This window comes from Archocentrus centrarchus, chromosome 12 (assembly GCF_007364275.1).
Source record: "Archocentrus centrarchus isolate MPI-CPG fArcCen1 chromosome 12, fArcCen1, whole genome shotgun sequence".
Lineage (NCBI taxonomy): Eukaryota > Metazoa > Chordata > Actinopteri > Cichliformes > Cichlidae > Archocentrus > Archocentrus centrarchus.
Window position 1 is genome coordinate 5,956,638 of NC_044357.1, and position 24,251 is coordinate 5,980,888.

General features: G+C 39.3%; 1 protein-coding gene across 1 annotated transcript in view; it reads left to right on the forward strand.

Moving 5' to 3' along the window:
- The window catches only part of lamc3 (laminin, gamma 3), a 118,577-nt gene that overhangs the window by 50,747 nt on the left and 43,579 nt on the right, over positions 1-24,251 (forward strand). The window contains exons 7-10 of the mRNA XM_030743155.1: positions 2,798-2,896; positions 3,682-3,818; positions 4,171-4,290; positions 14,446-14,644. Of these exons, the coding sequence (XP_030599015.1) occupies positions 2,798-2,896; positions 3,682-3,818; positions 4,171-4,290; positions 14,446-14,644 (555 nt within the window). The remainder of the gene's footprint in view (positions 1-2,797; positions 2,897-3,681; positions 3,819-4,170; positions 4,291-14,445; positions 14,645-24,251) is intronic.

The following is a 24,251-nucleotide window of genomic DNA, read 5'->3' on the forward strand; positions in this document are numbered from 1 at the left end:
GTTTAGTTTAGGCATTAAGTTGCATGATTAATTTTAGCCACCAAAATCTATGAGCACCAAAAGTAAATGCTAAACAGATGTCCATTGTTTCACAGTGTGAAGGCAGCAAGTCCAAACATCACTATATGATGTGTTTGGAGTTAGACTGAGTTGGGTGAGTAGGTGATGGACAGAAAAGCAATTAATAAACATATTTTCTTTACAAATCAATGGAAAAAAAAAGAACTCAGTGAGGTCATTTGTAGGATTTATAAATGAAAGAAATTAAACAAGATGTCATTTTTCCATGTTTAGAGTATAGTATATCAGAACCACTAAGTCCCAAGTCATTCTACTCAATTTGCTAAGCTACTTAGCAAAAGTAAAAGTATAAAGTCTATTATTGAATTCAATTTACTCATACTCAACTTTTTGAATACATTTCAACCAAAATAAAATTTTCACCAATATATCATCTTAAATAAAGTCCGGCGTAATGTGTCGACAAGTCATCGCAAACTTTTCGCACGAATTCCCTCCCACTGCATATATGATGGTTGTTGAGATCGGTGAGCCAGCAGTCCTGAAAAGCAGAAGCGAAAGATCTGGTGTTTGAAGATCCTTTAGAACCGAGCACGACATCCTGCGGTCGTCTTCACGTTGCCATGGTGACTGGATCCAGCCTTGCTGCCTTCAAACTCTTCAGAGAACAGCTTGAGCTGCAGCCAAACCCAAGGAGAAACTTAGCCTCTAAAACCTCTCTGCTTTTCTGCAAACGTAGTTGAATGCACAGGTTCACTGTATGTAGCTGGTAAAGATGACTGCCATCTGGTTTTAACCAGAAATCAGCCCCTTTTTTTACTGTCAGCAACTCTTTATTAGTAGGCTAATGATCACAAATATTTTAACCTTAATACGATAAACGTGTACATCACTAATGTGTTAGCTCTGGTTTTGGGTTTCAGTTCAGTATGCTAGATGAATGAGCTCACTGGGTCAGACTGAGTTTAAGATACAGACTTGCTTTCAACGTGTTTTACCTGAGAGAGATCCGGTCAGGTTTTTTGGACACTTTGTTGCAACTTGAAGATGACCAGCAGCATACATTTTTATGATGAAAAGCACATTTCAACTTTGCCTGACCTGAGAGCCTCGTACTAAGTATGAGTGCATATGAGCTTGCATATAAATGTGTGTGTGTGTGTGTGTGTGTGTGTGTGTGTGTGTGCGTGCACGCGCGCGCGCGTGTGTGTGTGTGTGTGCGTGCGTGTGCACGTGCGCGTGTGTGTGTGTGTGTGTGTTGTATGTTGTAAGATTCATATTCATAAGAAGCCTATCCAAGCTCTCCCTGACCCCCTTCTCTCTGCTGAGGGAATGCTAAGTTGCAATAGTGGTGAAAGGCATATCAATGACTGTTTGGTGTTAATAGTATTTCTTCTACCTGGATACTATGACAACAGGCTGTGGGATGACTGTTAAACAAAAGAAGAGATATTGAGCTTTAGCCTTATTCACTTGAATTTATAGTTTCTACAGTAAATATTTGTTTATGAAAAATGGGTCCATGCCTATGCCTCATAGTGATGAATTCACAAATAATTACCAAACCCTGTGATTTCCCCAGCTTTTTAGCACCCTTCAGCTATTTGTTTTGGTTATTTGCAGCCCATAAAGCTACTGCAAACAAGAGTCGATAAAACCACTGTACATACCCAGGACGACACAGCCAAAAGTCAAATTGTGTAAATATCAGGTAAATTAGGGAAGCAGGGCAAAATATTTTCCTCAAGAGTTGGTGGAGATCAAACAAGAGCTAAAAGGAGATGGACGTGAGAGTCATTTGGTAGCCAAAAGTACAACTCCATAAGAGCAGTTAGTTTTCCCTGTATTTCCCTGATGTGTATCATATATGTGAGTTGACAACAAGTCAGTTAATGCAGGTTAAAAAGTAGGCTTGAGATTAAGAAGGTTTGATCAACCTCTCTTTCTAAAGATTACATTTATGGGGTATTCATACCAAAGCTGTACATTAATATCTGAGATTGTTTTCCAGAGATTATATTGACATGCACATGTGCACGCATATACACACACGCACACACACACACACACACACACACACACACACACACACACACACACACACACACACGCACACACACACACACCGCTTTCTTTCATTTGTGCAGAAAACTCAGGCTATTGAGTTGATGCGTGAATTACTCAGACCACTAGAGCAGAAACAACTAGAGGCTGCTTGCCTTGGGATAATTGAATTATTGTAATTGCACCTCATTAAAAATAGATCCTGCGTTACAATCTCAAACAAAAAGTAACCAGTCAATAAATTTGATCAAACAGAGTTTGACAAAATCCAAAACACTGCTGATCCATAAGCTTGCTTGGCTTTTTATTGAGGTTGTTTACACAGCCTACAAATTTCAGATTTCGGTGTTGATGACTTGCTACGAAAATGTGTGCACTTTTTAAAAAGACTTGCTAGTGATGGCAGCAAGACTGCCAGTTAGTAATTAGGAAGGCCCAGGTTCAAGCCTCAAGACAAGAATCGATGTTGTTAAAATCTACTTGAGGGTGACACACCTAATGTTTTTTTCAGAGCTGCAGTTTTGCAGCTGAACATCTGTTATCTTGAAAGCAAGTAAACAGAGACTCATTTGTAGAGATCGGGGATGTCTTCACATAAAATTGTCCCTGTCTCAAAGATTCTTACCCATATTTTTCAGTTTCTGTTTTATATATGCCTGTTAAATGCAGTATATTAAATTGTTTCATCATCACTTTTTTTTTTTCCCTGCAGGTCATGTGAATGCGACCTCAGTGGTAGTGTGGGCGATTGCTCTCCCCTAGACGGACGCTGTTACTGTAAGCAAAATGTAGAGGGACAGACCTGCAACAGGTGGGCTATTCTCCTGTTGTTTGTTACACAGATAAAGTACACACAAGCCGACTGTGAATATCTGATACAGTAAAACATCCATACAGAATATTTAAAGAAAAAACTTGCCTCCGTTTAACATTTATTTTATAAGAATACATTTTCATTATCACCCCTAATGAAAAATAACATTACAAATGTCATACCCAGCCAACTGGTGCAGCAGATTTAGAGGGTTTAAGAATAATTTGATTCAGACTGGCTTCAAGATTTTTTTAGGCTGTCTATCATTTTAACTACTAAAGCAGTGCAAACGACTGTTACAATATGTCAATAGTCTCTCCTTCTCCCTGTCTGCTTCTATCTTGTTCCTCTGGGATATGGGATCAAACAGATAACCTCACTATGACATTAGCAATACACACAGCCCCAGGTCTCCAACTATTGAATAATTCTGTGCTCCCTGTTTGTTGACTTTTTGGCTGATTTCACGGCTGGTTGAGCAAGCCCCTCTCCTGTGTAATGTGACTAGTGTAGTGGCTGATTTTTAGCGGTGTTCCTGTCCCACCCACATGGCAGCAAGTGCCTGCAGGTCAGGGTGCTAGCAGCTCAGCTCCATTCTTCTTCCTAAAACACTGCAGTGTGCAACAACTAGCACCCAAACTGCTGAACTGAAAAGAGCTTAAATAGATAGTAAGTATAACAGTGCACCAAGGATGTGGTAAATAGCTGTAATCAGGCGCGAGTACAGCTTCTGCATGTTAATGACTTTTTATGCATGAGGGTGTGTATGTGTGTACCTGCAGATGCAAGCCAGGATTTTTCAATCTCCAGCAAGTAAACCCAGCAGGCTGCCAACCGTGCTTCTGCTTTGGCCAGTCGCTGGCCTGCTCCTCATCCAATCACTATACTGCTGTCAACATCACCTCTGACTTCATTGAAGGTATTGTCTCCCCAGCCATTAATGAGGTTTCCCTTGTTGCCTTGGGGGCTTTATTACTCAGCCAAAATTAACATGACCAGCAATGTTTACTTTGTTCTCCCTGACCCTCTGTCCTCTCTTCGTTTTCAGCATTTGGCTCTGTGCTGAGCTCTCAGGAACAAAGATGTTTTTCTCTGGGTTTTTTTTTTTTTTTTTTTTTTGCTTTGCTTTTTGTTTCTGATAAAAAAAAAAAAACATACAGTGTTACATACACTATATTGTTTAGACAGATAACCCCTGTAGGAACACAAATATACAAACTCTTTGAGAAAATGAATATTTAGCACATGGATGCAATGTCTTTCACCTACAGATCAGGATAGCTGGTTGGGAGAATTTTCTGGAGGGCTGGAGTACCCCCTGCTGTGGAAGGAAGGTGAAGTCTACCTGCTGCCTCTTACAGAGGAGGACATTGGCTTCTACAAAGCCCCCGGTGAGTCAGAAAGCAAAATAATAGAGATTTGAACTAATCCACAAGGTCAGATTGTTACCTCGGTCTCAACGGGTGGGTTACATTCCCCAGGAAGATATTTAAGCATTGCTGAAATAGTGCTGAAATAGATTTTATTCATTATTATTGATAAACACCCCAGCTGTTGCTCTTCGAAGCAAATATGTCAATTGTATTAGTGAAGCATCTGTAATATCCATAGCTTGTTCCGATTGTTCCTTAGTGAGATTAATCAGGATTTTTGGCAGCGGGTCACGCAGTGGTTATTCTGACACCGTTTCTTCCAATCCCTTATCAGAGCCATTAGAAGATAAGGGAATAAGCTGGCCCTGCCACAGGACTTAGGGCCCATTTCTATCAGCTGCGCCAGGAGCAAAGGCCTGATGGAATTGGATGTCTTGGCCATGCTGGAGAAGCAACAAAGTGAAAATTGGCTTGGTTTCTTCTTGTCTCCGCTAAGTCGGTTCTAAGCATCAACTCACAGCCCCCCTCTAGCCACCATGCGGTCCGCGTCCAGAAGCAAAACAGGAGCAATCCCATTAACTCTGCATCCTGGAGGTTTAATGCCCAAAACGGGCGATCACAGAGAACGACTCCATTTGGAGACATCTTTTTTTAGAAAGATTTTAGAAAACTCACGGCTGAAAGAGGATGTGACAAGGCCTAGTGGTTGGGCATAATTTATATAATGTCATTATAAATGCATTAGTAAGTTATGGATGTTTGACTGTGTGTGCGTGTGGTGACACATGCGTAATGAATGCTTATATGCCCTAGTGTGTGTGTGTGTATTTATATATATGTACATGTGTGTGTTTGTCTGTTTGTAATTATAAATTAACATAGTTAATGATGTTTTGAAAAGTTCATTTCTTGTTCATACAGTCTATACTGATGTCTCTGTAGTCCGCAGCACTCAGATTAGTGGCCCCACTGGTCAACAGCAGCTTTGTGACAGCCTGCTTATCTGTTTCCTGCAGTACTTGTTTATGTTGTCTCTCCACATAATATATGCACACATCTATTGCCTCGCCATCCACATTAATGATCTAATTTTCTCTCGTCTTTTTTTTTTTTTCATATTCGTGCATGCGTACAGTCATTTTTTTTTCTTTTTTAAAGATTAGACCAGAGCAGCAGCTTTGGAAGCAGCTTTGGAATTTTCTCTCTCCTCTTTTTATTTTTAATTTGTATTTTGTGCTGAAATCCCTCTACAGTGTTCTTCACCAAAGAAAGAGATAATTCTGAGTGACAACTCCACCTCGAACATCACGCAAAACACAATTTCTGTGATTTGCCGCAAATGTATTTGTCACCGTAGTTTGCGTTCGGCTTGAGCTGTCACTTGAGGGACAGGATTCAATCATCTGTTATTTTATTGAACTGGTAAAGCAAGAGAGAGGCATGTTTGGGATCGTCATCACCCAGTCAGCTCCAGAAATATCAGCCATAGCTAAGAGAAGGACAAGGCGTCGCAGATATTTTCTTAATAGTGTTTGACAGGGAGTTGCTGGCCAGGCAGGCAGCCTTTTTGACAGTATATGAAATGAAAAGGGGGGAAAGAATTTCACTCAAGTTTCCTGAATTCCCCATGACAATCAAGCAATCACTTAGACAAGCCGGGCTGTCAGAATTGTTCCTTCTTCTGGGCTAGGTGAAAATTCTTCTCATTTGTGTTCACGTCTTAAATTGTCCTCCCTTCTATTTTGCTTTCTTGTTGACTAGTTTGTCAAGTAGTAAAAATAGGTAGGCATTTACGAAAGAGAATTTGTGTTTGCACTTGAGGACACTATTTCTCTGAAGTATTGCCACTTTCCCTCCTTCTGATCCTGGACATCTGCGTGACAGTTGACACAGGCTGAGTTCAAGTCCCTGCGGTGACTCAACAGACGGAACACTTGAGTGCGGCTGCCAGGAACTATCACAGACAAACATGAAGTACCACCCTAAACAGTTGCTTTGACCTGCCTCCAGCAACTGTGGTCACCACTTGAATCTGCTGGACAGTAACTGTGGTTCTCTTGGCTGAGCAGTGTTTCATGCTGAAGGGTACATCATCTAACATAAGTCCTTACAGCCATGGGTTGGAGAAGCTTGCAGTGTGGATTTGAATATATGCACCACATGCCAACCTGCTAAGCCTTAAGCAGGGAGGGGGAGAAGGGGGGGGGGGGGGGGGGGGGGGGGCTGAATTTTAATGAAATTATGTCTAGTAGAAGGAAAGAGAGCAGCATATAGTTGAGGATGAGGAGTGAAAAAGAAGGAAAGAAGATCCATGATATCAGCCCCAGGCTACCTGTCAGTCTGACTCAAGCTGCATGTGGCAGCTAAGGGCCTCACACAGCCTGAGCACTACCTGCAACTAAGTCTGCATGTAATTCAGTCTGGTGGCCTTGTCATCTGGAAAAGTATACGAAACCTGAAAGGAAATGCAGCAAATGTAAATCATGGAGTGGCGTAGAAAGAGGGAGGAATGAGAATAAAAAGGAAAACCGGGACAAAGAGAAACAGAGCAGAGGGAAATGTCAGTTTTTGAGTGATTAAGTGAGACAGTTCAGTATACCTGAAACAAACTGATAATGTCTAACAACATCCTGATTGGCAGTATTTGAGGTTCTGCAAAAAAAACTCTGTGCCTTCTACATGCTTCTTTAGTCCATAGGCTGTAAATAAAAGATGGATGATGCTATTAGAAAATCACACGTCGGTTTGGTTTGGTTCATGTTTGGCATTTTTCTTTTTCTTTTTTTCTCCCAAATTAGGTATGATCATATTGAGGGCACTGCTAAGGAGTTATCAAGTTATAAAGCTGTACTCTTAATTCACTATGATAATAAATCCTATGCTAATTTTGGCGTGCAATAAAAAAACAAGCCTACTTCTCAGAATGTATGTCTCAGAAAAACTGACCAACCAGCTCCTTTGACAAAATGGCACCCATCTGTCACTCAGAGTGGTTACCTTCCCTAACTTTATGCCTTAAACGAGTAATTTCTCTAGAAATTCACTTATGAAAGGGGAAAATAGCTATAAAGACCCAAGCTTTTTTTTTTTTTTTAATACTAGGCTGTAAACATGTTTATTTCTGCTGTATTTCTGCCAGGGATTGAATCACTTTTGCAGCCAGCCTCAAGTGGCCATTTGAGCAACTGCAGTTTTTGGCACTTGGTGTTGGCTTCATTTTTAACTTGGAGTTTAGTCTTGGCAAAAATTATATTACAAATGAGTCTCTTCTTATTTGTGTTACCACACTGCTGATAACTTTCCAAAGCTTTCCTCATAAACTTCATATATCATTCACTCTGGACTTGCTGGATCTTCTCACATGCAGTGTACCTGTAATATTCTGCCCACACAAACATATTGCCTCGCAGCATTTTTTGAGAACTTCCTCTACCACCTGACCCACAGTCCCCTAGTATTTTTTATCTGTTATATAAGAATTATACTTAAAAGAAATCATCATGTTCATTGTGTTTGTGTATTCCACTAGTCTGCATATTCATACTTTATGTGATTTGTTTTATACACTCAGCTTGGAGATGATTAAAAAAAATGTCCTTCCTTTCATGGAATCAGGTTTATATTGCAGCTACAGCAGGGACACAGAGCACCTGCAGGCAGTGCAGTTTAGTGTCAGACTTCCAGTCCTGAGAGTATTGAACCCATTTAAAAGTTTAAGGTTTGGCCACCTAACGTTTGCCCTCAGATTGTCTGCGTGGTGGTCGATGTTAGAGCCTCGGTTGGACTCCCGTTTGTGTGAGGCAGCAGTGATTTAATTGAAATGGAGTTGATTTAATTTGGTCGGCACCAAGTCTAACCCCTCTGATTGATTGGGAGCTTCTTCTCCAGTCCCCAAAAGTTATACAGGCATCTATCAGTTGTTGCGATGGCAGCTTTATGTGTTTCTGGCACAGTGTCAAAGGTGGCACAGTGAGTGGACTTCAGATCATTCTGACAGACTCATAGAAACATAGTGGAAATCAAGTGGCACAGAATGAAGATTTGGTTTCTTTTTGCTGTTGTTGTTGTTGTTGTTGTTGTTCATTCAAATGCACGCATCATTTATTTGCAATGACCCAGGGCTGCAGCTATTATTTTTATTAGCAATTTCTCTGTTGATATATTTCTCTGTTGATAGCTTTGTCCTTCAGTTTCCAGGGTCCAAGATGACATCTTAAAACATTTTGTTTTGGCTGACTAACAGTCCAAAACATAGTGCTATTCGCTGCACAATGATAAACAGAAAAGAACAACCAATTGTTATAGAGATTCTCAGACCAGTGAATGCTTGGTATTTTTGCCTAAAGCAATATTTCTGACATTTCTGACATATATTTCTGACATTTTAGGATATGCACTTAATCATTTTCTTGCAAAGATTTAGATGAGAAATTAGATACATTATTGTTATGTCTCGAAAAAGCCACCAACCGCAGTTCCTTAGTTTATCTCACAGTCAATGGTTTAGCTTGGCAGCAGGAGTACTGGGAGCCCGACTCTATTCAGAGGTTATGAAAATTGCATCTCGACAGCCAATGAGTTAACATGCCATATTTTGTTTGTTTAAAGTGCAAAAACAGGGCCTATGCCCTGAAACTGTTTTTTGGCCAGAGGCAGTGACTTCCTGAATTCACCTAGTTTTCATATCAGCTGGTAAATATAATTTGTTATTTTAAGTTACAAGTGTTGGATGGCAGTTTTTAAAAAAAAGAAACAAAAAAAAAAGACAGATTATTGAGTTGTCAAAAAATAGACTCTCATTTACTAATCAATACAAAAATTACTATCAGTTCAGAGACTCATTTGCAACAGAGTCAATACAGCAGAGCTGTCTTTGCCTCCTCCAGCTGACACACAACTTCACACAACAGCAAACTAGCAAGCACACAGCCCCTCACCTCACTAGCAGCTTAAGTAGTTGGTGTTCACCACACTGAACAACACTGAGGAATCTATTTTTGTAGTCTGTTCTTGTCATGAACTATACCTAAAGGATGGCTACAGCCATAACCCAGTGATTTTTGAAGTCCAGTTGTGAACCCTCAATGTTGTGAATGTTTTAAATGTCGCCTTCTTAGCTTTTTGAAATTAGATGCCACATGCATCAAACATAAGTCCTTAGCCAATAAGGATACACTGGTTTGTCCTCCTTTCTGACTCTAATACGGACCATAATTTACAAAATTAACATCATGTTGTACTCTGTGTGAAGGGAAATTAGGGACTAAGTCCCTATCAGGGAAGTCTTTACTGAGTTCACAGATCAAAGGAGCTGAAGGCAGTGTTCCCGCAGACATCTATACAACTGAAAGCCTTTCTTTGAACTGCAGGATTGTCTCATTGCTGTCCAATAGAAGGAATGATGTGGCAATACCACGCTGGCTTCACTCTTTAAAATCTACATCCATTTTTTTATTAAGTTGATTCATGGCGATTTATGCTAAGTGGTATTTTTATGTAACTTGTTGAGTTACATATTTGTGAGTGGTAACTTGATGTGCAATCAATTTATCGTGTAGTGGTTTAAGTAATAAAATGCAAAGAGAAGCTAGTTGCATACATATGCAACACACTGAGTTATTTAGTTATTTGTTATAAATCTGCTTCAATTTCTCATATGAGATGATGAATGAATATGAATCCTTGGAAATACACAGACTGCAAATCACACTTACACATGAATAATCCTTTCATTGTTTTTTCTATAGTGATTCATTACTTTGGAGATTGGCCTGCAAGTGGGGCTATTCTTCGATGGTCTATTAGGATTGTGAATAATTATGCTTTGGTTCCTCAGTTCCTTACAGACAGAGAAAGAACTCCCTGGAACCACATGATGTAAATCAACCCCCAGCAGAATAATAGCCAACAAGCTACATCTGAAACATAAGCACTCACCACCATAAGGGAACACTTTAGGAGAGAATATTAGCTTAGTCACACAATAGTATTGCTGGGTTCATTAACCACAGTTATGCAAGGGATGTTCAGTATGTATTTCCTATTAATCATTTCAAAAGTAATATTTCAGTGAACATAAGTTTCTTACATTACTCATTAAAGTGCATCATTACCCAAATGTTGGTAATAACCACTTGTCTGTTTCCAAAACACATTAGCTCTACCTGGACTGTTTTTATAGTACAACAGTGATCTGGTCGCTGGTGGGGGCTACTTTTTTGAGTCTTTCTTGGGTAGTGTTTGAGTGATTGACAGGAGAGGCAAAACCTTATAAAAGGGCTAATATAGTATCATATAGTCGAGGTTGCAGAGATAATCTACAAAGTTCAGTGTTATTGAAATTTGTCTATGGGTAATGTTCACAAACATATGAAGCTAAGTCAAAAAATATATAATAAATCAGGCATGAATGAGATTAATTTGACAGTTAGATGCACTATTAGACATATGATAACTTACACATTGAAATAGTGCTAAAATGTTTTGCTTAATTGGTAGAAACAAATTTTTTGGGGGGGGCCACAGCAACTTTATTTGCAGTAAAGGAGAGCTGGGAAATTAGGGAAAAACACGTGGGCACATTGGCGACAGGCCGGAACTCGAACCCGCGCCATAACGCAGCATATGTGTGTCGTTGCCAGCTTTAACCACTAAGCCACCCGGGTGCCCAGAAATGCAATCTATTTTGACAAAGAAGACATATGCAACCAAAAACGTTCAAACTGTGTACCACTGATATAACAATGTCATTTGTTCAATTGTCCTAACAGACTTGCCAATGCTAACAGAGAATGAGCGATGCTCTTCCTGATGTGCACAAGTGACAAACTGCTTTGCAGGATTTGAAATATTGTTTAATAAATTTAACCTGAGAAAAGCCTGAGAAAAGCAGGGAGATTCCCCTATTACAATGTAAGTGAGAGCATTAGGTGTCAGGTCAATAAAAATCTGTGGCAAAATCTCCAGTAATTTCCTGCATTACTGAGTACTGTTGTATAGTAGGTCTATGTGTTGCTTTGAATGCACTTTTTCCCCTTGTCTGCAGTGCTGTGTAAATTTACACCTTTTTCTTTTAGTTTACTATATTGTGTGACCTCCCCACACACACTCACACACACGCACACACACACACACACACACACACACACACACACACACACACACACACACACACACACACACAGATTCACTTATAATGCAAGTTTTGTAGTACAATGTACAAAGCAAAAACTTGCGCTCATTAAATCAGCATCTGAAGAGTATTTATTCAGATGTTCAATAGCAGATGTTTTTTTTTGTCAGAAAACTATTAGGAGTACAGTGTTAGAGGCAGGGATGAGTCCGCTCTCATTTAGCCAAAATATTAAAATTTCTGCCACCCTGGTTTACACAACTTTTGGTGAGATACACCCCTTCACAGGTTAACAATAGTCTTTTGTTGCATGCCTTTTCAGTTTTTTGAAATGCAGCTTTATTATTGATATCTTCAAATTGTTCTTAAAAATGTGCCAAAGCAGTTGTTAAAACAGTAAAGCACTTTTATGTAAATTTAGTTTATGCTTCTAGGTAATCTTTAAGGGATCATCTTTATTTTTCTGTTTAGTTTTACTAAATGCCGTCATGCTTCACTGGGAAAATGAAGCAAATGTCACTCTTTTTGCGAAAAAGTAAAAGCTATAAAAAAGTTGTAACTTTGAATGGTGGTGCCTGCATAACATGATACCACAAAATGCATAAACCAAATCCTTCTATTAACAAAATACACTAGTCTTCTCAAAAAATATACAATAACTACCCATTTCAATATCTTTTTTAAATTTCTTTTATTAAAAATGTAGATGAGCCAAAGCTTTTACTAGAAATGCAACTAAAACCCCAAAGCCTTTAAAAAGATAAGACATTTGTAACTACTGTACATATTATTATATATACAAAAGAACACACAAAAGATTTTTAAAATTTTTTTCAGTTATATATAGGACATTTGTAACAAACCAAGCTGCAAATTTTGCTTAAATATTTAGCTATTACAGTGTGTTTATTCTTATTGTTGCCAATCTGTCCACATGGACAATCCTGAATTTTATACCTTCATCATAGCAATTTGGCAGCCACGTTTACATATCGCTGCACTGAACAACTAGTCACTAGCTTTTTCATTAAAAAATTTTATATTTTTTCTTTTTCTTTTTTTTCCTTTTTTAATCTGCTTAATGAAAGCTAGGGCATTTTAGCCAGTAGCAACCCAGTGCTAATATAACTAGCTGTTGCGATGAATAATCCATCAATCAGTGTTAAATCTTTAAATATAAATGTGTTTACAAAAACTGACTTCTGTGCAATGAAGACATTATTATTAATATCACCACATCATGTGGAGGCATTTCCATGTAAATTGGAACGTCAGGCTCATATGTGTATTGACGGGTTATTTTATTTAAACATCTTGCCCTTTCAATATCGGCCTTTTTTTCCACTGGGTTAGTAGAAGGTGCACTATGAAGGAATTCCTGTCTAACTGGTGATGGATTTAGTTAAGCCACTAAGACCTGTGACAGCTCATTTCAAAATGAGTAAATGCTTTGTCCTCTTATTCTGATTTGCTGTGTCTATTACAATTGATTCTTAACTTGCATTTACATCAGTGATGCCTTATTAGACTTAGACCGGTGCTATTGATTGGTCTTGTAATTGAAGCCTTCTCCCTTTCATTACTGCCCGTTTTTCATTTCCCACAAATGCTACTACTGATAGTGAATGATACATATCAATAACTCAGTGCCCATCACCTCGATCATGTAAACTTAGCAAGAGTGATGGAAGTGTGATTTGTCATTTTGCATATTAAACCTAAAAATAGCTTCAACAATTTGGTTTTTGAGCTTGGTTTCTTATGTGTGAAAGCTTGCAACTCATTAGACATAAAAGAGTCTGTCACTTCTCGCTGGAAAAAAAACAAAAACCCTCCTTACATTAGATTTACAGAGTGTCACTGCAAGTGGAAAAGTTGCTGAAGCTACAGCATGACTACTAAGTTAACAATGCATTGTATAATACATCAAATAAAAAAGGATTTGTAAAAAAAAAAAAAAAAAAAAAAAATTATTTGATCATGAAATGCATAACATGATGAAAGAAGAAGCATGGTTCAGACCAAAGTGAAATAGTAGTTAAGCCACATTTCATTAAAGCAATAGTGCATTAGCCTACTTTAACTAGACACTTTAACACATCATCAGGTAATTACCAGCAGCAGCCAAACACTTCAGGTCACAGTGTAAAAAGGCAGGTGAACAAGAGGTCAAGTAAAAACATCGATTAATACGGCCGTGGACGTCACAGCGAGGGCAAGCTGAAGATGTAAGGGCACAGCCCAGATAATAAAAGCCGACTCCTGGTTGAGCAGATATTAGATGATAAGACAGCTGAATTGTTCTGAGTGACGCCAGAGGCCCTCACAAACAAAATCAGTCTTTCAAGTCCACAGCCCTCTCAAACCCCAAAAGAGTTCAGGATGTACTTCACACACCATTACGCTCAAAAACAAGATGGCAACCAAGCGTGCAACCTGTCAGTTTTGCCCACTCACTCATCCAGGTATTGTAGAGAATGGCAGCATGTTTTTTTTTCCTTAAATAGAAATTGTTCTGATTTTCTACATTTTTAGAGCACAGCTGACACAGGATTTTATACAATGGCTTGGGCTGTTTACATTTTTAACATCTGCATAATGAGGGATTGAAGATTTTTGCCTATTTTTATACTTCAGAAGCATATAATTCTTGTATGATGTTCCTTTAGCCAGTTTTGGGTGGTAGCGGAGTGGGGGGTATCTTGTGGTAGCTAAAATCTTTGAAGTCCGGTTATATGAGGAGCCAAAGCCTAGAGGGTGGGTAATTACACACAGACTCCTGCGGTGCTGCACGTGAGCTCAAACAGCTTGTACTCCACTGCCCTCATGCATACACACATCAACTCAAAGTGAAAGGAACTGGCAGATTCTTTGAAAATGCACAAAAAAAAAAAATTAAACTTCCAAAAACACCACACTCGAACATACAAGTTTATCTCTGTGTTTACTACACTGATGATACAGAGCTGCCTCAGAGTTCAGTAATAAACCTCTATTCTACTCATCTTTTTAACATCCAAACTCTTCTCCCACTACTCTAGTGAAATTCCTGGGTCACCAAGTCTACAGCTACGGCCAGCTTCTCTTCATCACCTTCACTTCTGAGACCCCCGAACTTCTGCCCGACCACATCACCCTGCTCCTCGAGGGCTCTGGAATCACTCTTTCTGCTGACCTTTCATCCCAACCAGTGCTTGGCTATGACCCCAGCCTCACACCACAGCACTCTTTCATTGTCAGGTACAAGACTGCAGTGATGGGGTTGGCAGTGTTTGAGCGTATGCATGATTACTATTGAGTCTCTCTAGAAAATATCAAAGTCTTAGCTGGTATGTCAATATGTTTGTTTTCCTTTGAATCTCTCTTTTGCCTGAGTCACCAGAGTACACACTATTCAGGACTGATTACAGCTCACCCACGTTGACTTTGCTGTCATGGTCCCAGCAGAGTGTCAGGATATGAACATGGTGATGAGCCAGCTCCCTCATGCGCTGGCTGTCATGTTGATCTGGCACACATTACATTTCCATTTTTACATTTTATACATATAGCAGATGGTCTTACCTGCAGTGACATGCATAATGTGCAGCAGTGAAAATGCATTAACACTTTGCAAGACTGATATGGACGCTATTAGGGTCAAAAGTATTACTTCGTTGTAAAATTATAAGAAGGAAATCAAAGAGTTAAACAAGAAAAATAAATAAGAAAAAACTGTTAAAAAATATGAGGTGAGAGATTCTCATGGAAAAGGCAATGTTAGTCCACAAAAATAGAAAAGCCTTGAGAATTTATTGAGTGGAAAGAGGGGGCATATGAGGTATTTCTTTAACAGAAGAAACTTGTAAAAGTCTGATGTTCTGACCAAAGTGAGGAGGTCACTCCACTATTAAGCTCAAGGAGGCAGAGAAGGGGTGTCGGGCTGGAAGGATGACCAGGTCGTAGCATGGAAAGGAGAGCTAAGTGGATTATAGCGACAGCTTGCAGAGCACTGGATGGAGTGTAGGGTGTGTCTATAGCCTGGAGGTAGAGTGTGCAGGCAGTGGTCCCTTTGCAGCTGTACATGCCAACACCAGGGCTTGAAATTAGATACAGACTTCCACAGACAGCTAGTGGATGAAAAACATTATTGATTGCCATGAAGAAAACTGGTCTGTTGAAGGAGCAAAGGAAAAGAAGAATGCCTGTAATAGTATATAAAAATATAAATATCAGAGATTAAAACCTAAAGCAAACTTAAATACACAAGGTCTGGCTCAGGTGGTGGAGTGGGGTCATCTACCAATCAGAAAATCAATGGATTGATCCCCAGCTCATCCAGTCCATGTGTCAAAGTATCCTTGGGTAAGATACTGATCCCCGAGTTGTGTGTGAATGTTAGATAAAAGCACTGTATGAATGTGTGGAATTGGATGAATGAGACTTGTCGTAGAAAGCTGTGAGTGCTCGAATTGAATAGAAAGATGCAGTTCAAGTACCATTTACAGAGTATTTGGGTATGAACAAGTGATGATATAAGATGGTATATGGACTGGGTCTTATATAGTGCTTTTCTACTCCATTTTGAGCCCTCAAAGCTCATACGAGAACAGAAAAAAACATACAGAGTTTCACAAGATGTAAAGTCATGATCCACAGGTGGTTTTATTTTATTATGTGATACTGAATCTGCCTCAGTGCCTTATAACAGTAAAAAGAAATCTGATGAACTGAAGTGAAGGACCATCTTGTGGTTTAAAGTTTTTGTTTTCAGTTTAGAAGTGACATTTCATGCTAGTTTTGCATCATAGCCTTCTCCAGTCACACATTTGTACTGTACTGTCTTTTGTCTTTTTAAAAAGGGGCCTCTTGTACTTAGTTCCAGCTATATACATTTATCCTGGGACTCCACTAGGATACAGTAATGTAGACTAGACTGCACTGTCTGAAACAAGCCATTTAATCTCCTACAAAAAAAATAAGATTTCTCATTCTGAAAAAGCTTCATACTTTGATTTACAAAGTGCAAAACCTTCATCAGTGAAATAAATGTTACCTCATTAACCACTTGTTTCCATTAGTCAGTTTTATCCATCCATCCATCAGCTGCTTATCCAGCACTGTGTTTAGGGGCAGTAGTCTAAGCAGAGACAACTGGATCTCTTTCTCCCAGCCACCTCCTACAGCTCTTCTGGGAGAATGCCAAAGTGTTTCCGAGTCAGCAAGAGATGGCCTGCTCCTGGTAGCGCACGTGATCCAGGAAGCATCCTAGTCAGATGCCCAAGCACCTAAACTGGCTTTGATGTAGAGGAGTAGTGGCTCGACTATGAGTCCCTCCCAAATGGCCAAGCCCTTCACCCTATCTCTGAATGTGAGGGGGCTCCAGTAATTATTTTTAAACATATAAAATAGACCTTTTATATATATATATATATATATATATATATATATATATATATATATATAAATAGTTAAGAGAATTATAAAGACTAATTATAAAGAGTAGAGTACAACAACTGTCTTCACTGAAACTATAGTCACAAGGCATTTGGTCCGATAAAAGACAAACATTTCAGTGAAATCTTACTTGCCGCCTGCAGTTCTGACTTCAATATTTCCCTTTATAGATGGAACAAACTTGTCTTTTAGCATGAGCCTAGCTAAAACTACAGCTTCATACGGGTCTCTGTTGATGAAAGAGTCCTCTGTGATGCGCCGTGAACAAACATGTTGGCTTTTGGCTGTTGTTGGTCATTTCTGTAGTATTTTCTTTGAAAAAGTCAAACAAATTTCACTACAGTGTACTACAGAGCACCGTGGTGGAAAACATTTCCAAGTTAGACTGTTCTCAGACCCAAAGCTCTTTCTGTGCCTATGTTTACCACGCAAGAAAATCCATTCCTCTCCATTTGACATGAAACAGACCAAAGAAAGAGAGAGAGAGTGAGAAATCGAGCATTAACAGCAGTGATACGCCTAAGTTTTTGGCTCTTGCACATATGCAGACCTCATTATGAAACCTTGTCCATGTTTAATATGAGCAACCACTACTGTGGCAACATAAGTAACAGAAAATAAGAAAAATAATGATAATAGGTCACATAGATTAACAGAAATATTAAAGCTGTTGGTGAAACTAGTGGATACATCGTATGTCAACTCAAAATGAAGCTAAATTTAACTATAGATAACATGCACAGAATGTGCTGTGTTGATACAGAAAAGTGTGAAATCACAGTTCTATTCTCATCATTCGGAAGCATCAACGTTTGATGGTTGGACAGTTTACTAAGGGAAATTAAAGTATGAGTTTGTATGCTCTCCAGACTGTGCAGAGTTTGGACAGCCTAAGAGTTAAGTTAATGGCAAAGTTAGGTTTGAATGAAATACTTTTCCCATATTTTTTTATGACACTGTGAGTGTGTGAGTTAAAGCCTCTCTGACCCACTGCAACCCTTTGCTGTTAACAGCTGCAGTTTTAATGTTTGAGTAGTTTCACTTACTAAGCTACTCTATAATTCATACTGTAGCCTCCCACAACTACATGCGGAGGCACATTATGTCTCGTAGCAATCACATCACATTTAAGTGCAAAAAAATACACAGATAAACATAAACTTACAGAGCGGTTTTATGCATTGATTAAAGCTTTATAATATGTCCATCTTGCAAGCAGGTAATTTATATTATAATTTGAGGGAAACACCAGCCTTTTGAACGCTGCAGCAATCACAGGTTGGCTGTTGTGATGAAGATGGCAGCAATCAAAATCAAGCTGTTTTGCAGTTTCTGTCACACAGAGCTGATGGTGTTTACATTACAGCAGTCTGCTGTTTTGTTTTCTTGGTTTTGCTCTATTAGATTAGAATATTCTGTGTGTGTGTGTCAGTTACAATCATTTGTGTTGCTGATTAGCATCTCCGTTTGGAAAGTGAGACTAAGCTCTGATTGAATTGTCTCGTGCCAGCCTGCAGTTTCCTTTGCCTGCATTAAGACCCTCAGCTGTTTTTGTTAGTGTAAACAAGTCCACATGATAATGAGAAATTTTCTTTTTGGTGTTTTCTTTCGTCTTTATGAGTCCAGAATGTTTAAAGTAATAATTTAATGTCTTTATATATGTCAAAAAGTACACTCCTGTTATATAATTCTTCCTGTTCCTACTGGAAGAGGAGAAGAGATCCCTTAATAATGGAATTTCTCTGCACTGTGAGTTTATACTGACTGAAATTGTTGTAGGGTCTTTACCTTGCAATATAAAGCACCTTGAGGCAAGTGTTGTAGGGGTTTGGTGCTATATTAATAAAATTGAATTAAATTGAACTGAAATCTGCAGTCAAGTTTCTGTAGAATAATGCACTTGTTAAGTTAATTTAATGTGCATTAACTTAAGAATTAAGTTGTGTTCACACTAAAAGTGACTGGAAGTGACAGTGTGGCAACCAGAGACCATAGAAACTCAGTGACATTTGGTGATTCAGGTGACTATAGGCGAAATAACCACTGGACAGGATAACGTTTTCTCAGTTTCCAGGCAAGTGATTCAATCAACTACCAGTGAGAGTGTAGGACACTGTTGACTGACATATGACCTGGTAGTAAATACATTAGAGGGTTATCTAGGCAGTCAGAGCCTGGAATGTCCACAGGCAACCAGTGCATCAAGCGCATCACTTTGAAGCTGATGGATAATGTCTGCAGAGTTTATTCTTCATCACTTAGATTGGAATCGGGTTAAGAAGTGGCCTCGTCACAGCCACTGCAGACATAAGGAGTAAAAGTATCAATTTTTTAAATTATGGGAATATGAGTTTTATATTAAGACAGACAGAAACAGTGTGAACCTATCCTGAGCTGTTGTCTGTGGACTCTGGTTGTAGTGTCTGCCTCTCCAGCATACTAAAAAGGCATGCTCTGCAGGTATACGTTGTTCATTCCTAAAGAAAATAGCCTCCTCTCACCTCTCATGATCCTTCCTTCCTTCTTCTAATATCAATCCCATTTGGTGATGACCTTCGTCTATATATTCACAGACTTGTGCCACTGCTACTTGCTGAAATCCTTATTCAGATCTTTTATCTAACATTAGACTTCCTGCAGGTCTTCATACACCACTGTGCTATACCAGGATTCATTCTTGCCCTTCACAGTAAAGCTGTAACTCCAAAGTCTGAATGACTGGAGGCTATAAAAGTGAACCCCGACAGGGAAACGGCATTCTAATCAGACATGGTGTTGTTATCACTGGGCCTGTCAACCTGGGTCTCCACGATGAACTTCTTCAATACTAGGCTTAAGTTATTCACTCTATTTTTATTCACTTTCCCCACTTGGCCTGCCATCTTGTACCAAGTAATCCTCATCCCACTCAACACTTCCTTCACACTGTTTTGTTGTAATTTGTCTTCAATTATGTCCCTTTGTATTTATCTTTTATTCTCCCTCTCAGCACTAACAGACCAGCTTAACTTCCTCCCTTGTGCTAGCCCTCGGACCCCTTTTTCTAACCTAAGAAGGGATTTCATTTCCTTTGTTTTCCAGTGCATGTTTAAAGTGAAGCAAAGAAAACAGTTAACCGTTTAATGAAATTGAAGGGTCCACATAGAAATTGCAATGACATGCAGCTGGGGAACTCTGCTTTGTCCTCTCATTATACTCCACAGACCATACTCCATTCTTTTGGCTCAAAACGGCCCTGTAGTGCCTCCACTGGGATCACACTCTTACAGTACCAGTAACAATGTGAAGTTGTATATTGGCTCCTATTGAAAAACATACAAAAGAAGTTGTGTTTGATTTGAAGAAACTGGAAAAAAAAAAAAAAAGAAAAACGCTACAGTAGGTTGCAACATTCTGAGTAAGCAGTACTTTGCTGGAAGGGAAGTTGCACTAGTTCAAATTGAAGATGATTCGAGCACAAGCAAAGAGCTGTCCAGAATCCTTAGAGAGGAAAAGGCTGATTTGATTGATGTTGTGCAATGTTAACCTGCAGTATCGGGCTGTGGTTGCAATGAAGGCTGTGCGCAGACGGTGCTTGTCTAGAATCTCACTATGGATGTTGGCAGTCTGGGCAGGAGTCTGTATTCTTGTAATGTTCTCTGTGGTGGTGGAAAACTGAATTTGACAAAGGACAGATCAGTGTTGTTTGCAATGGTGTGGTGGGTAAAGGCAGAGATACCAATTTCAACTGGAGCTTTAGGTAACAGGGAAAACAGACAGAGTGCGCTTCTGATAAGGCAACAGCAGCATAAAAGGATAAATGTGTATCTGTATCAGTGTACTTTGTAGACTATAATCCCATCACTTGGACTGCATACTAAGCTGCTATATTAGTTATTTGTTCTGGTATTTGCTTAATCTACAATCTATATCCAATCTACTTTCTGTCTTGTTGGCCTGGTGTGTTGGTCAATGAGCTAGAGGATTAGGTTCACATTTCTAGTTTTGATGGAATTTACCTCCACAATAAATGACAACAGCAGTCAGAAATTATCTGAAATAATGATCGCTGTTTGTTTTGCCAGCTGTAAACTGCCACCAAGTCTTCTAAAAAAAAACTGTGCTTTTAATTGAAAGACATCCTGTGCTGAGCCCCTTCAAATCATCTAAATAAATAGCAGAAGACTTGACCTAGGTGACGCATTGGTGCAGTGGTTAGCACTGCAAATTCCTGGGTATGAATCCACTGGCCAGCTGGCTATCCAGCTTTCTCATGAAGTTTGCATGTCTTCACAGGCTCTCTGGGTACTCCAGCTTCCTCCCACCGATACGCATGTAAGGTTAATTAGTGATTCTAAATTGCCCATTTTTCTGTAGCCCTGCAACAGCTTGGCAACCTGTCCAGACTGCACACCGGCTCTCACCCCATGACAGCTGGGATGAGCTCCAGCCCAACTTTGACCCTGAATTGCACAAGTGGAAGATAAGATGTGGATTGGTGCATGAATGTAAAGTCTAGTTGCATTTTCCTTTTAGCTCTTTGTTGGGTCTGCGCTATCTCCACAGGAGAAAAAAAAAATAGTTCTAGCTAAAACTGCAACACTTTTTGATCAAAAATAACCATCAGCTTAAAAGTTGTAGTTTCTATTAATCATGATGCTCACAGCACCTCTTACATAATAAACTCATAAACATTTCACTTTATAACTGGACAAGGAGCTACAGTCCTGATACATCTAAGATGCCGTTGCCTTGTAAACAACCTCTTATCAGTAGTTTGGTTTTTGTGTGTAATCTTATTATGAAATAGTGCCTTAGACTCACCCTTGTTTTATTAGAGCATGTCTTCTTTGCCCAGTCTATCAGAGGAGCCAGCCCTTCTACTGGCATTCTGCTTGTGACTTTCTGTCCAATTCTTCCATGCCTATTACTGGTGTCTGTGCACCAGTAATGACTCTTCCCTTACCATCAAAAGCCCTGGCTAAAGGGACTTGTTGATGCTCTCTCTGAAATGTGAGGGAGCTTGGGGAAAGAGTCAGTGATTAAATGTTCTTCCCCACAGTTCTCCGCAGAACTTATTACACTTGTCAGGTACATGCTTAGATGCACTTCGCTGCATGAGCTGTATCATTCCGTCTATTCCTCTTCACACATACACTCACAAACAGTTTAGCATTTTTTTTTTTTCATGCGCAACAATTAGATGCGATACAAGCATTAAAAATAATCACGCCCGGAAAGTGGAAATATATGTGCTTCTAAGTGTTTTTGCTGAGTCTCTGTGTAAGCATAAATAAACATGAGCATAAACACACCCGCCAAATCTCTCTTGACTGACAGCATCTGCATTCAGAAATGATAAATATGTTAACCTGTTAAGTGGCTTTGTGTTCCCACTTGATGCAGAGATCATTTCAGAATCAGATGATGAAGAAATATATGGAAGCTCAGGGATTCAAGCGGAGGGAGCTGATGAGAGGAGGAGGTGAATGGCTTATATAAGGTAGCTTTCACTCTTCTCTCTGATGTTCCCTCTGTTCACTTTTTGCTCGTTTGAAATTAGTAGGCGGAGAGGTTTTATTGACTTGCCTGTAGCGCTTTGTGTACATCTTCAGCATGTAAGTCTAATATTCATGTGATAAGATGCCAAGCCCTTGCTTAAAAAGCAAATCATAGCGTACAGTATCAGCTGCTCACTGTTTTAACTGCTAAAAGTAGTCTTTGAACAAACTGCTTATGAAGGCTTGTTAAAAGTACATTTGATTTATTTATGATTCAGTGACCCCCTCTGAAAAACTTCATATAGACTGTATATAAAAGATGGACTTTTGACTGACTCCCACTGGGGCTGTTCCATCACATTCCAATGCTTGTGATTCTACCAGAATACACTCCAAATCTATCTTTGACAGAACCTGAATCAATCTGCATAGAACAGAAGTCAGATACAGGAAAGGAGTAGGACATCAGTATATTTTCAAAATAAAATACCTTGTGTAGACTAAATGCTCTTTTTCTGAAATGTTTCTGGTGTGATTTGAAGAAATGCTGAAGAATAAATTTGCATCACAGACCCAAACCCAGCGTATATGAAGTGTTAGTGTCCAGGTCCCAAAAGTCAAGCCAAAGCACAAGTGGCCTAAACTTGTATTTTTTCTAATAGCAGTAAGGAGGACTCCTCTGCTTGCTGTTGTTGGAGTTTAGTGTCCTCAGTGATGGCTTGAATGTTCAAATCAGGACTTCAAGTCCACAAACCAATCGACAACTTCATGGTGGCTATATCCATTCTTTTTATACAGTCTATAGCATCATCCCCATGCTCTTTGAAAATGAATTTTATTCCATTACAAACGTATGCTATAGATTTGTTTGAGTATTTGCAGATTATAGCTCTGCCTGAGGGATTTGATTAAATCACAATTTAATTTTGTCAAGCGAAAACTCAGAAAGCCATTTACGCAAAGTAATTTGAGTGTCACTTACATTCCTGGAATGGTTTACAAAAACTTGGTCAGTATACTACCAGAAAGATTCACCCATTTGTGGATCATGTTTTCTTATTACTAGAAATTAAAATGAACTTCATAGTTATCCATTTTAATTAGACAGAGGCAGATTGGCACAATTGGATTTTTCTCGTAACACATTCCCACATATATTCTGGTGTCTTTACTTCACAGTCACGTTTATTACACTCCAAGTACTTTATCATTTTAGTGTTTCACACACCGCTTGTGTCGCGCTATCTTGCTCACCTTGTATCTCTATCTGTCCTCTCTAAGGGTGCTTGTGTGCGCTCGTGTGTGTTTGTGTGTGCCCGGTATTCTTTTGGGCTTTTCTCTCCCGATGATCTCCTCTCATCCTCCGTGGAGCAGGCTTAATTACAGTGTGGCTCTTCGCGCTCTGCTTGGTGCTGATTAAAAAGGACACTGACGCTCCATAGGGAAAGCATGACTGGGAGTTTGTTCACTTTCATGCACACTCTGCTTATCGCTGTCTGACCAGCTCCATTACCATGGCTTTGAGGCCCAGTTTGTAATTGCCTCTCTTTATTACTGTGCCTACATGTCAGGCCAGGGAACAAGGACCCGCCACATTCGGAGAGAGTGTGTGGCAAGCCAGGAATGCACGCACACATACACATTCAGATTCACATGCACAGGGTGAATCTGAATGTTACAACGCAGGCCAGGCAGAAAACAAAGCATTTTCAAAGTGAGCTAGTGTCGTGCTGAGAACAATTGACCTAATAAAATAGAGGCCCTCGAATACTCGCACATAAAAGGCCTGACTTAGCCTGATATGGTTAACAAACTAAAGGTTTCACAACTCATTCTTTAAAGGTCCTCCTCTGTGATGACAAGGTTTTGATTTTAAAATGCGTTACCAATTATTTCCAAGAAGAGAATTAAAGAGTTTTTACAACTGACTT